At 35.2% G+C, this 14513-nt stretch overlaps 1 protein-coding gene across 14 annotated transcripts in view; it reads left to right on the top strand.

The window, feature by feature from the left end:
- SNAP91 (synaptosome associated protein 91) overlaps positions 1-14513 on the top strand; it is a 146330-nt gene that overhangs the window by 124338 nt on the left and 7479 nt on the right. For 10 of the 14 annotated variants that reach the window (XM_019652500.1, XM_019652510.1, XM_019652507.1 and 7 more), the window contains 4 exons: positions 2636-2666; positions 3569-3680; positions 4055-4078; positions 14384-14467. In XM_019652500.1, coding sequence (XP_019508045.1) covers positions 2636-2666; positions 3569-3680; positions 4055-4078; positions 14384-14467 — 251 coding nt within the window. The remainder of the gene's footprint in view (positions 1-2635; positions 2667-3568; positions 3681-4054; positions 4079-14383; positions 14468-14513) is intronic. The other 4 variants (XM_019652505.1, XM_019652512.1, XM_019652511.1 and 1 more) reach the window with 1 other exon arrangement.

Here is a 14513-nt window from a genome sequence, read left to right as displayed (position 1 = left end):
AATATTATTCAAAAATGCCAGAAACAACCCAAATGTCTGTCCTTCACTGGGTGCATATGTAAACAAACTGTGGTAAACTCATCCATAGAATACTACTTCGAAATAAAAAGGAATGAACTGTTGATATACACAACAAGTATATGAATCTCAAATACATTATGCTAAATGAAAGAAGCCAGACACACAAAAAATTATATTCTGTAGTATTACATTTATATGATATTTTTGTTAAGGCAAAACTTAAGAATAATATATCAGTGATTGCCAGAGTTAGGAGAAAGGGGAAGTTTTGATTACGAAAGGCAGCAAGAGAGATTTTTGAGTAATTAAATTCCTATGTATACTGATTGTAGGGATCATTATATGAGCTGATGTATTTATCAAAATTTGTATAAATGTATCACCCTGCCAAAACAACCCAATGAATTTCACTATATGTAAATATTTTAATTAAAATACATTCCAAAACTGAAAAGAAATTTACTTACACATGCCCTATCAATATTCCAGCTTACTTTTTGACAGAAACTGACAGAAACTGAATGTAAAATTCATGTGGAAATGCAAAGAAGCCACAATAATCAAAATATCTTGAATAAAAAGGAATAACTTTGTAAGACTCACACTGCATGATTTCAAAACTTAACTACAAAGCTACAGTAATTAAGACAAGTGGTACTGCATAGGGACATCAATGGAATAGAACGAAAGTCTAGAAGTAAACCTATGTATCTATGGTCAATTAATTTTCAACAAATGTGCCAAGACAATTCAATGGGAAAGTAATAATCTTTTTAACAAATGGTCCTGGGTACATATATCTATATGCAAAAGGATGCAGTTAAACTCTTTACTTCAAAATAATTTATTCAAAATGGATCATAGAATTAAGTGTGGGAGTCAAAATTATAAAACTCTTAGAAGAAAATACATGAGTAAATCTTCATGACCTTTTATTAGGTAATGTTCTTAGATACGGCACCAAAAGCACAAGCAACAATAGAAAAAAAATAGAAAAATAGGACTACATCAAAATTAAAAACTCTTGCACTACAAATGATACCATCAAGAAAGTGAAAAACAACCAACAGAATGGAAGAAAATATATATCTGATAAGCTACTTGTGTTCAGAATAAATAAAGAACTCTTACAACTCAATAATGAAAAGACAAATAACCCAATTTTAACATAGTCCAATGACTTACATAGACATTTCTCCAAAGAATATGTGTCCAATTTTCCCATGAAAAGATGTTCAACATCAGTTATTTGTGAAATGCCTATCAAGACCACAATGAGATGTCACCTCCTACCTATTACAACAGCTATAATAAAAAAGGCAGATAATAACCAGTATTGATGAGGATGTGGAGAAATCGAAACCCTCTAACACTGCTGGTGAGAGTGTAACATTGGGCAGCGACTGTGGAAAGCTGTTTGGCAGTTCCTCCAAATGGTAAACATAGAGTTACCATTAAGCAGAGAGTGCACCACGTGACAACCTAGGAAGCTCTTCCCCTGGATCTCTGCTCAGCTTTGCACAAGTCTCACCTTCTGCGCGAGATCTTCCCTGAGCATCCTATTTAATAGTGCCTGCCCCTCACTCTCATCCCACCCCACCTGATCCCTCTTTACCCTGATCATTTTCTTTTTCCAAAGGCTTTCCATATTACCTTCTAGCAGGCTACATGATTTACTTTTTAAATTATGTTATCATCCGTCTCTCCCCATTAGAATGCAGGTTATCCAGGATTAGAGTTTTTATTCTTCAGTAACATATCCCAAGTGCTTAGAATAGTGCCTGGCGTGTATAGGAGCTCAGTAAATACTTGCTGAAGAAATAAATGAATTGAGATTAAAGCAGAATGATTAAGCCAGTTGTGTCAAGGTCCCCAAGATCGTACATTCTTAGGTTCATTAGAGGGACTCAAGGGACTCAGCACATATTTGTACTCACAGCTAAGATTTATTACAGCAGTCTAGAAAAGAAACATAGCTGGATCATCAGGGGGAAAGACACAGGCAGAATCTAGAAGAATCCACAGGTGGACATCCTTAGGCCCTCCCCTTTTTGTATGAGGGGAAGAGCATGCAAAAATGTAGCCATATGTGTGATGTTTCTGCCCCAGGCAATCCTTTAGAGACTCAGCACCCGGGATTTTTATTGGATGCTGATTGCGTAGGCACTCTCTGCCTAGCATGTACCAAAATTTCAGTCTCGCAGAAGGATGCAGGTGTTCAGCATAAACCACGTAGTTTGCATTTTTAGACACAGTAAGCCACCTTATCCTTAGGAAAAGTTTCATCTCAGTGTAGAGAACAGTTTACTAGCCAGGTTCCCAGATGCCAGCCACATAGACCTTGCTAAGATAGCAGTCTCAAGCCTGCTGTGTTTACTCTTTTCTGAATACCAGTTGACATTAAAATGTGATCCTTAAGTATAACATGAAGTAAAAGAAAATGTTAGATTTGTGAATGTTTCCTTCCATAGTTATCCCTTTGTAAAATTGAATGCAGTCATTCCTAGGCAAAATATGGACTTTTTCAAGACCTCTGATTCTTTGATCTTTTAAATGTCATATCATTTAGCTGAGTATAGAGATTTAAATTCTTTTTACTTTTATCCATTTATAGATCTTGGAATTTCTGGTACCACATCCAAAAAGTAAGTGCTTTTGAAATTATCTGGTTTCCTTGTGACAATGTATTTGTATTTATTTAAGACTATCAAACATTGTACTCATTGGAATAATTACTCATTCTAAGGCTAGGTAATTTGAAAATTGGTTTGTATTTCATTCTAGGTTTTTGTTTATGTTGTTATTCTACTGGAATCTCCACACTGTTGGTTCTGGCAATGAAGAGGAATAATCTATTTCAGACTCCCAGATTGTCACAAAGTTATGTCTAGAAATAGTGGGAAATTTTGATTTGAATACTTTAATAGCTTTAAATTGAAGGTTCATTACAATATTCATAGCTAACATTTAATTTAAAAAGTGTCTCATGAAGGATCCATTTTAAGAAGGATAGTAAGAACAGTGTATCCTTTTTTAGATGCATATTTCAACATCTGAAATTGGGATCCATTTTACAATAGATGGTATCTTACAATCACTTTAAGGCAGGTTGTAGGCATGATATCATTGTGTGAAACCTTCTGTTGAACCCTCTAAGATCCAGTAAGTGCCATCATGGATGCATCTTAAATTCAAGAAAGTATAGGTATGCAGTATCTATGATATACTTATTTGGAATTTTTTATAACCAGTGAGCAGTTCAGTTGAATTTTGTGGCATATTTTTTCTATTAGAAGTGATAGAAAATTCCTGTTATCATTGAGGTCCAAACTCTGAATTATTTTTGTCAAATGTTTTTAATTTTTAAGCTTTCTTAGATAACAGTATGGTAAGTAAGACTCCTATGTAAGTTTTAACCTGTTCTCTTTATTACCACTTGACTCAGACTACTTCTAATCCCAAATAAGTTATCTAAGGAGCCACATACTATTTTTGTCTGATGAGTATGTTTTTGGTTTTTGGTTTGTTTTTCCATGCTTGATTTTAGGGGAGATCTTCAGTGGAATGCTGGAGAGAAAAAGTTGACTGGTGGAGCAAACTGGCAGCCAAAAGTAGCCCCAGCAACCTGGTCAGCAGGCGTTCCACCAAGTACGCCTTTGGTAAGTAGCCACCAGAGTCCAGGGAGGTGGGGGCAGTTTCAGTTTCCAAGGGTGTAGAGCAGAGCACATTGTACTTAATTTTGCGGCTGACGTTACTTCTTCATCCACACTAAAGAAATATACACAAGATGCACTATTTACCAAAATGTAAATTTTATTGACTTTATATTTAATAAAGATTATGACCTATTTTTAAATTTTAATTATTTCAAAATAGTATTTAGACTTCATGAGATATTATATTTGTACAATTATGGAAGTAATTTTTTAAAAGCATTTAATATCATTGATCATTGTCTATATTTTATCACAATTCTTGCCCAAACTTCCTGATTGTCTTAATAAGTAATGAAAACTTTTTTTTTTCTTACCAGAAAGATTGGGCAGTTTTCTATTGTGTAAGTGAACTTCCATTTTAAAACCCTATTCTGCTCACCATATTAAAAATTGAAACTACTAACACCATCTTTTCTATAGAATTTAAATAGGTATTATTTCTGGATATTAAATTTCTATTAATATATTAATACCACCATTCACTCTGTAAAACAGCATATCACTGGAAATAAAAACTAATTATTACTTTGTGAAATTTGCCACCACAAAAATGACATTACCAGCATAGCAAAACTTATTGTTTTCCTATGTATGCCCCATATTTAGCAAAACTAAGCTAATCACTCTTTCCTAAGCTCACGTATACTTTTTCACTTTTGCTTACCACCTCCACCTGTCTAAATCATACCCATCTCAAAGGCTTTCTTGATGCCATTCTCTCCTTGTTACCTAGATTAGTTCCTATCACCCATCAACATGCCAAACAACATGCATGGAAGTGAATTAATATAAATTAAAATATAAACATTTTAGATAGAATTCATTAAAAATTTTGTGTTCCAGAAATTAATGTAAATATCTGCGTTCTAGAATTTAGAACACAGTATCTTTTAAATAATTTTATAAATAGTAATATTTTTATGTATAAACAGTTTTATAAATAAAAGTAAGTTCAAACCAATCTGAAAAATGCCTTTTGAACCAAAATTTGCCACTAAACAGAGCTAACAGTATTAATTGAATTACAATTTATACCATAGTTTCTATAGGAAAATACTTCAGTTCTCGAAACCTATTTCTCCAGTAACCCCACCCCAGTCGGTGGTGTTAGTAAGAGCAGGAAATTCAAGGACTAATAATAGTCTCTGCCTTTGGTGAGTTCAAAGTCTGAAAGAACTTAATTTTAAGAAGTGATTTCCAACATATAACAATGAGAAAACTGCCTATTGCATCTAGGTATTTATCTCTTCAAATCTTTCTTTGCGTTATTTAAAAACAATGCTTAAGAGGACTGTTTTTATATTTCACTATAAAATAAGAGTTCTATTTTGATTTTTACAAAGGATACATAGTAGAAAACTACATTTAAAAAAAAAACCTGATTATGCCTAGGATCACCATTTAATTTACTGTCCAAACCAAAACTCATTTGAAGGTGAAAGGGAGCATAATTGTTACCCTAGGACCCCAAGCATACACCTGTGGCTAGTGACTCAGATTGATGCTAAGACCATAAGCAGACAGTGCTCCAGACAAAGGGGGCTGCAACCCATTCTTAGATGTAAAAACATTCGTGAGCGAGCCACTGTCTCGTTGGGGGTAGAAGGAGAGTGATTCAATAAATGTAAATAAAATCTCCGAAGAAGGAAAAAGCTTCATTAGAGCTGGTCTTATAAATCTATTAATGCTATGTATTCACAGTAAATCCCACAATTTATATTATCACTACCAAATTAAAGGAACTAATTTCCTTATTCTGTTCAAAATTAAACAAGACTTGTGTGCTGTTTTGAGAAGTTTATGCTTCAGTAGTTTTACCCTTATCAGCAGGATAGTTTTTAACTGTGTTTTAACAAGTTAGTTTCAGAACAGTCAGATGACAGCAGCGTCTAAGGTGGAGTGAAGGGGAGTGGAGAAAGGGTGGTAAGAATACTGATATCTGGCACGTCAGCTGTTAGTTAAAAAAAGAAAAAAAAAATGGTTGAGAGCCTGAGGTGAAGGTAAAAAGGAAAACAGGAAAGAAAATTCTCAGGAAGATCCACATAACTGGGGATCATTGTGAATGAAGCCATCAAGACAGTGGGTGCCCAGATTTCTGTGTGGGAGAGTTTGCTTAAATAATGAAGCCATTAACCAAGAAGGGAAACGAGAGAGAAATCCTTTAAAAATAGTTATTAAGTTGGAGACCTTCCTTGGCCATCACCTCGTGTGAGATCGAGATTTTAACCATACAGTATTAAGATTTTAACCGTACAGTTTCAAGATGTTAATCATACAGGTTAAGAATTCATCAAATAATTAGCTATAGTTTTGCTTCTTCAAGGCAACAAGACCACCCACCAATTATCTGATTGGCAGGCACCATCACAGACTGAGATTAATATTCACATTTTTTTTTAAGTCTCAAAACCCCTTGTGTTTATTTATGATGCAGAAAACTTTAAATTGTTATTATTTAAACTCCAGAAAATTAAAGACAATAGGCTTTAGCATAAAGTAGCCACAGCAGCCCTGGAAAGAAATTAGAACAGAAATCATGTATTAGTAGGGCAGAGTTACATGGAGTTGTAGTTCTTTATTTGCCTTCACATTTAGGCAACAACATATAAAGGCTCTCATATGCAGAGTGATTGTATCCTTATTAACTCACTTATTCTTATACGTAGTCTATATAAATTCACTATCATTTACTGCAAAGCTCTTCCTTAACAAAGCTCTGGTTTTGCTTTTACCTCAGAAATCACTCTGAGAGCCTCTGGCTTCCCTCCACCCAGTTCTTGCATAAAATGCATGCTACATTTTCCTATTCCTTAAAGTATGTTTGAGTTTCCTTTTCTAAGAACATTCAAGAAAAAGAAGAGAGACAGCTGAGACTTGGGCTTCAGAAAGCAGCAGAGCAGTGTTTACACATTTTCCTGGTAATCTGCAGGCCTTTTCCTTTGAGTAGGAGCTGAAGGGACAGAAGTGGGGGTGAAGATCCTTTTGCTGCTTTTTAAAGTTTTTATTAGTAGACAAGAATTCAAGTTGCTTTCCCCAATTTGTGTTGAATTTCCCTCAATTGCTACTTGGAGATACAACTATAACATTTTTCCGATCAGAGAACCCATGTTAAATCTAGAAACCTTAACAAGACTTAAATATTTGAAGTATGTCTGCTGGCAGAGCTCTATCATCTGGGCCATCAAGAGTCCTGTGTTTCCAGAGCTACTTATTCCTGTTTTCCAATGCACATGAGACCTGTTAGGTTTCCATCACACAAACTGAGAAGATGTTTGCAATTCAGAAATACATGCATTTTACAGGAGGCCACAGAATCCACAGTTTTGTCTCTGAAAACAATTAATCTTTATATGACTGCAGATAAAATATTCAGGTGAGTGTTAAAAAAAAAAACAATTTAAAGACCTTAGGATAAATACTATTTGGAGAGTAATCGTTGAGTTAATCTACCATTTGAGCAAAATGACTAACTTAGAAACTCTTTAAAAATTATTTGACCCATTTATATTTGATCAGGAATTTCTGCAAGCTCATTTTACTTTGATGACTAATTAAAAAAAAACAACGTTTTTTTCTTTCATAGCTTTAAGTCCTAATGATACTGTTCTGGTAAATAATACAATCATTATTGTATGATTCAGTTCTGATAAATGACACAATTCCAGTAAATGATACTATTCTGGGTCTGGTGAATAGCTTACCACCCAGCCTTGTTGAAATGATGAGAAAAGAGTGAATCTGAAGTATATGTGTGGGGGAGGAACATAACTTTCCCTCCACCGTTCTGAGTTCTTGGCTAGGACTCCTGTAATAAAAGACAGGTTAATAAGAGAAAAACAAAAGTTTATTAAAATGTGTATCTCATATGTATACATGAGAGATACCCAGGAAAAAATGACTAACTTCCTGAGGTGGCCTAAACCACTGGCTTAAATATCATCTTCAGCTAATGATTGAAAGAAAGAAAGGTGTGAGTGACCAATTATGGGGAGGTTACTAGGAAAAGCAGGGTAAACAAAGCTAAGATTTTTTTTATGCAGATTCGAGTCTGTGCCTTCTCAATTGATAAGATTCTCGTGGTTTAGTCATCTTTCTCTTCTGGTATAGAAGGAGAAACCCTTAAAAATGGAGATTTTCTTGATAAATGTAAATGTCCCTTACAAATTTTTTTTTTGTACCTTACAAAATTTTAACTTCCACTTTGTTTTCAGAGCTTTCCTGTATTTACTGTTTCTCAAAATAATCAACTCAAAATAATCTTTATGCCAGAGAGGCATGTTTGCGGGTGGCATATTCTGCTACCCTTCAGTATTTTGATCTTTAAAAATGTTTGAGATAAAATTCTCATAACATTAAATTCACCATTTTCAGTTTTAAAGTGTACAATTCAGTGATTTTTTAGTACATTCGTGATTCCTAAAACCATCACCATTATCTAATTCCAGAATATATCCATAGCCCTCATAAGAAATGCAGTCCCTCCCAACTTCACCCTCTCCCTATCCCACTAATTTATTCTGTTTCTATGTATTTGCCTATTCTGGAAATTTTATATAAAGAGAATCACATAATATGGAGCCTCTTGTGCCTGGCTTCTTTCACTTAGCATGTTTTATTATGAAAGCAAGGTTCCTCAATGTAGAATGTATCAGTACTGAATCAAGTTTACAGCTGAATATTTCATTGTTTGGATATACAGCATTTATCAATTGATGGACATTTGTGTTGTTTCCACTTTTTGGCAATTATGAAAAGTACTTCCATTATTTGTATACAAGGTCTCGTGTGAATATATTGAGTTGTCGGAAAAGTCATGACATATTTTTCTGTTTTCTATGCAAAAATGCATCATGACTGAGTTCTGACAACCCAGTATGTCCTCAATTCTCTTGGATATATACCTAGGAATGGAATTGCTGGTTCATGTGTGACTTGATATTGATCTTTTTGAGGAACTGCCAAACTTTTCTACATCAGCTGTATCATTCTACATTCCCACCAGCTATGCACAGGGTTTCAGTTGTGGTTTTGATATGCATTTCCCTAATGACTAATGATGCTGGGGATCTTTTCATATGCTTATTGGTCATTTGTATATCTTTTTTTGGAGAAACAGCTATTCACATCCTTGCCTATGTTATAATTGGGTTGTCTTTTTATTGTTGCGCTTTAAAAGATCTTTATATATCTGGGATACTACTAGATGCTTATCAGATATATGATTTGCAAATATTTTCTCCCATTCTGTGAGTTGCATTTTTATTTTCTTGATAGTGTTCTTTGATACACAAAAGTTTTTAATTTTGATAAACTCCAATTTGTCTATTTTTGTTGTTGCTTGTACTTTTGGTGTCATACTTAAGAAACTATTGCCTAATCCAAGGTCTTAAAGATTTACATCTGTGTTTCTTTCTAAGAGTTGTATAGTTTTCTCTCTTACATTGGGTCTTTGACCTATTTTAGGCTCATTTTTTATATATGGTGTGAGATAGGGGTCTAAATTCATTGTTTTGCATATGGAAACCTGTTTGTCCCTGAACCATTTATTGACTATTCTTTCTTAATTCATTGGTCTTGGCATCCTTGTCAAAAAAATGAAAACGACCATAGATGTGGGATTATTTGCAAACTCTTTTTTCTGTTGGATTGATCTATATATCTGTCCTATGCCAGTACCACACTGTTTTGATTCATGTAGCTTCATAGTAAGTTTTGAAACCAGGAAGTGCAAGTCCTCCAAATTTGTTTTTCGTTTTCAAGATTGTTTTGGCTATTCTGGGCCCCTTGCATTCCCATATGAATTTTAGGTTCAGGTTGTCCATTTCCAAAAGAAACAGTTGAAATTTTGATAAGGATTACATTGAATCTATAAAGTAATTTGGGAAGTATTGCCATCTTAACAATATTGAGTCTCCTGATCCATGAACACAGCATACCTTTCTATTTATCTAAGTCTTCTTTAATTTCTTTCAACAATGTTTCATAGTTGTCAGTGTAAAAGTTTTGTTCCTCTCTTGGTAAATTTATTTCTAAGTATTTTATTTTTAATGCTATTGTGAATGAAATTGTTTTTGTAATTGCATTTATTGATTGTTCATTACTAGTGTACAGTGAAGACTATGCTGATTTTATATCGTGCAATTTTGCTGAACTTGTTTATTAACTCTGATAGTTTTTTGTGTATGGATTCCTTAGGGCTTTCTACCAGATCTCAACTGTATATATGTAGCACATCTCCTTTATCTATTCATCTATTGATGGACAGCTAGGTTACTTCCATATCTTGAGTATAAGTTGTAAATCTGCAGTGAACATAGGAGTGCATATATCTTTTCAAATTGGTGTTTTTGTTCTCTTCGGATGAATACCCAGAAGTCGAATTGCTGGGTCATATGGAAGCTCTATTTTTAAGTTTTCAAGGAACCTCCGTACTGATTTCCATAGTGGCTGCACTAATTTACAATCCCTCCAAAAGTGTACAAGTGTTCCCTTTTCTCCACATCCATGTCAGCACTTGTTATTTGTTGATTTGATGATAGCTATTATCACAGATGTGAGGTGGTATCACATTTGTGGTTTCGATTTGCATTTCCCTAATGATTAGTGATGTTGAGCACGTTTTCATATGTCTATTGGACATATGTATGTAGCCTTTGGTGAAATACCTGTTCAAGTCTTCTGCCTGGTTTTTAATTGGAGTGTATTTTGGACATTAACCCCTTATTAGATGTATCATTAGAGACTATCTTCTCCCATTCAGTAGGTTGTCTTTTCATTTTGTTGATGGCTTCATTCTCTGTGCAAAAACTTTTTAGTTTGATATAGGCCCTTTTTTTCCCCCCTTGCCCCAGGAGACATATCCAGAAATATATTGCTAAGAGCACTGTCAAAAAGTTTACTGGCTATATTTTCTTCTAGGAGTTTTATGGTTTTAGATCTTACATTTAAGTCTTTAATTCATTTTGAGGTTTGTTTTTTGTTTTGTTTCGTTTCATTTTTGTATATTATGTAAGAAAGTGGTCCAATTTCATTTTTTTCCTGTATCTGTCCAGTTTTCCCAGCACCACTTATTGAAGAGACTGTCTTTATCACATTGTATATCCTTGCCTTCTTTGTCATAGATTGACCATGTAAACCTATTTCTTCCTATTTTTTTTTAAAGATTTTATTGGGGAATTTGGGGAGGGGAACAGACAAGTTGTTGTCCTTTTGTTCTTCAGTCTAGTTGTAGAGGACGTTGCTTCACTGGCCCATGTTGGTATTATCATTGCGCTCTTCCCAAATGAGGCAGATCGGTCGCTAGCCTCTGGACGGCCGCTCATGGTGGCTCTTGGCAGCTCACACAGGCTGCCAGCCACTCACACTGGCTGTCGGCCACTCATGATAGCTTATGGCAGCCCACTGCAGCAAGGGCTGCAGCCTATGCTGTCGCAGGCGACTCACGGCAGCCCAGCTCCAGGTCGAGCTGTTGTTCACCATCTTAGTTGTAGAGGGCGCAGTGTCACTGGCCCTCATGTGGAATCTGAACTGGGGCCCTGCTGCTCAGAGCTGGCGTCCCAAGCCAGCTCTTAACCAACATGCCACTTGGCCAGCCCTATTTCTTCCTATCTTATCTAGATGCTATTTATCTCTTTTTCTTATCTAATTGCCCTGACTAGAACTCCCAGTACATCTTTTCCTTGTTCAGTCATTCAGTATTAAATACATTAGTCATGGGTTCTTAGTAGATGCTCTTTATCAGGTTGAGGAATTTCCCTTCTATTCCTAGTTTGTTGGGCTTTTTTGTTGCTGTTGTTGTTATGAAGGGTGTTAGATTTTGTCAAATGCTTATTCTGCGTCTATTAAAATTATCATGTGGGCTTTTTTTTTTCTTATATCCTATTAATAGGATATATTACATTGGTTGAGCCTATCTTTTATTCCTGGAATAAATCTCATTTGGTCATGGTGTATAATTCTTTTAATATGCTGTTGGATTCAGTATGCTAGTATTTTGTTGAGAATTTTTGCATCAGTGTTCATGAAGGATATTGATCTGTAGTTTCCTTTTTCTTGTGATGTCATTGTCTGGCTTAGGTATCAGGGTAATGCCAACATCAAAGAATAATTAGGAAATGATCTCCTTTTTTTAGAAAGCTTGAGAAGGATTCGTATTAATTCTTCTTTATACATTTAATAGAATTCACCAGTGAAGCCATTTGGTTGTGGGCTTTTCTATCATGGAAATTTTTTTACTAATGACTCAGTCTCTTTATTTGTTATATACCTATTTAGGTTTTCTATTTCTTTTTGAGCCGGTTTTTGTAGTTTGTGTCTTTCTAGGAATTTGATCATTTTGTCTGTTATCTAATGTTTTAGCATATAATTTCTCATAATATTTTCTCACAATCATTTTTATTTCCATAAGGTTGGTAGTAATGTCCCCACTTCCTTTCCTCATTATTATTTTTTAAAACTTTATTGGGGAACAGTGTGTTTTTCCAGGACCCGTCAGCTCCAAGTCAAGTCGTTGTTTTCAATCTAGTTGTGGAGGGCGCAGCTGAGCTCCAAGTCAAGTTGTTTTCAATCTAGTTGTGGAGAGCACAGCTCACTGGCCCATGTGGGAATCAAACCGTCAACCTTGGTGTTATGAGCCCACGCTCTAACTACCTGAGCCAACCATCCACCCTCCTTTCATTATTTTGATGATGAAGTTTCTCTCTTTTTTCCTTGGTTTACGCACTGAAAGTTTGTCTACTGAAAATTTTATTGATCTTTTCAAAGAACCAACTTTTAATTTCTTCTATTTTTCTCTTTTGTTTTTCTATTCTCTGTTTCATTTATCTCCATTCTAATATTTATTATTTACTTCCTGTGCTTATTTTGGGTTTAATTTGTTCTTCTCATTTCTAGTTCCTTAAGGTGGAAGTTTAAGTTATTGAACTTTCTCCTGCATATGGGCTATGCATTCTTGTTTCTTTGTGTGCCTCTTAATTTTTTGCTGAAAGATTGACATTTTGAATATTATAATGTGGCAACTCAAAGTTAGATTGTACCCCCTCTCCAGAGGTTTGTCGTTGCTACTTTCTGTAGTTGTCTCGTTTTTTCTGTTTCTGTCAACTGACCACTGAAGTCTCTGTTCCTTAAAGTGGTCAGCTAATCATTAGATAGATATTACTTAAACTCCTAGAACTAAAAATATCTTTCAGCCTTTGCAGAAGGCTCAGAGAGTGTGTTGGGGCATGTCTTCAAACTCAACCAAGCAGTTTGCAAGGCTTCCTTGGCAACTACTTACAGCTCACTCAAAGCCTCAAGGTCAGCCAGGGCCTTCTCAAGTCTTTCCTGAGCATGTGCACAGCCCTGGGCATGTGCATAGCCTTTTAAATTCCTAGGAGTATGTCTGAGCTTTTCAAACTCTAATTCTCCAAAGCATCTCATTCTCCAGCCTTTCCTTCCAAGCTTTTTGTTTAGTCCACTGTTTGCCCTGTTGTCCATTGCCTCAGCCAACAATTAAAACATTTGCCTATAAATTTAATTTTCCACTAATGGCTTCAGGTAACAACTTTAGCACTAGGTACATTCTCAGTTTGGCAAAATAAAGACAAGCCTTTGGAGCCAATCTTTCCAGGGAGCCACCCAGACAAGATCAAACAAATAATTAAATATATTCTGCTCCCTGTGGTACTATTACTGGGAGTGTGGACTGTTATTTTCAAGACTACAGCTGAGCTGGAAAAAAGTAGATGGAAGCTAGGGCCAGTTAAAATGCCTCAAAGCTCACTGTTCTTACCAAAATTCAACTGATTTTCTTGAATAAGTATCTTCTAGGTTGCTGAAAGCTGTTAGTTAATTTCCAGAGTTCCAAAACACTTGGTTATGAGTTTTTGCCTTTTTCCATTATTTTCATGGGGGAGGCTTTTAGAGTTCCCCACTTCACCATTTTTGCTGACATCGTTGTATTATTTTCTTTTTTAATTAGGATTTTGCTCTAACGGTTAACTGAAATTTAAGGCATTGCAGTAGGGTTAATTTTAAACATAAAGGAAATATTAGGGGGGTTTGATGTATGACTGAAAACTATTAGACCTGTACCTGAAATGAAATATGTATGCTATATTATATGCAGTCTTTTAAATGCATCCTAAAACTGAGAATTAATTTTGGTCCTTGTGTAAATGTATAACTCTCAAAAGTCAGAGAAAAGCAAATATAACACAGAAAATAATAATTTAAAAATGGGGGAAAATTGGAAACCAAACACTGGAAATGGAAATGAAAACATATTCCTCAAGTGTCTAACCCAATGCCTCTCAGAGGATATAAAGACAGGAAAAGACAAGCTTGGAGAAATGTAACTCATTTATAGTGAGGGTGAAGGAGAGATGTGTAAGGTGACAGAGAGGAAACCCAAAGCTGTGTATAATCGGCTAGTCAGTGAGCCCAAATAACACTACAGCAGTGAACATAGTAACCTTGTTTATGGAATTGGCATTGTGCTAGAGCCATTTTTTTAAATTTGAAACTGAAATTCGCAATTTCTTTACATATCCACACGTACCTAAGGGGCATGCATTTTAAAATTATATTCTGTCATTTTAAAACCAAATTATGTTGGTTCTTTTTCTTTGTTACTGTTTTGTGTGTGTGTGTTGTGGTTTTTATGATAGCAAGGAGCTGTACCTCCAACCAGCTCAGTTCCTCCTGTTTCCGGGACCCCATCTGTTGGACAACCAGGAGCAGGATTTGGAATGGTGAGTGATGACCTGTGCTAAAAATTGTAATTGACATTTCTAAGGC

This window comes from Hipposideros armiger, unplaced genomic scaffold (assembly GCF_001890085.2).
Source record: "Hipposideros armiger isolate ML-2016 unplaced genomic scaffold, ASM189008v1 scaffold_180, whole genome shotgun sequence".
NCBI classification, from domain to species: Eukaryota; Metazoa; Chordata; class Mammalia; order Chiroptera; family Hipposideridae; genus Hipposideros; species Hipposideros armiger.
Note: the sequence above shows the minus strand (reverse complement) of the source record. Positions and strands in the feature narration are given on the sequence as shown.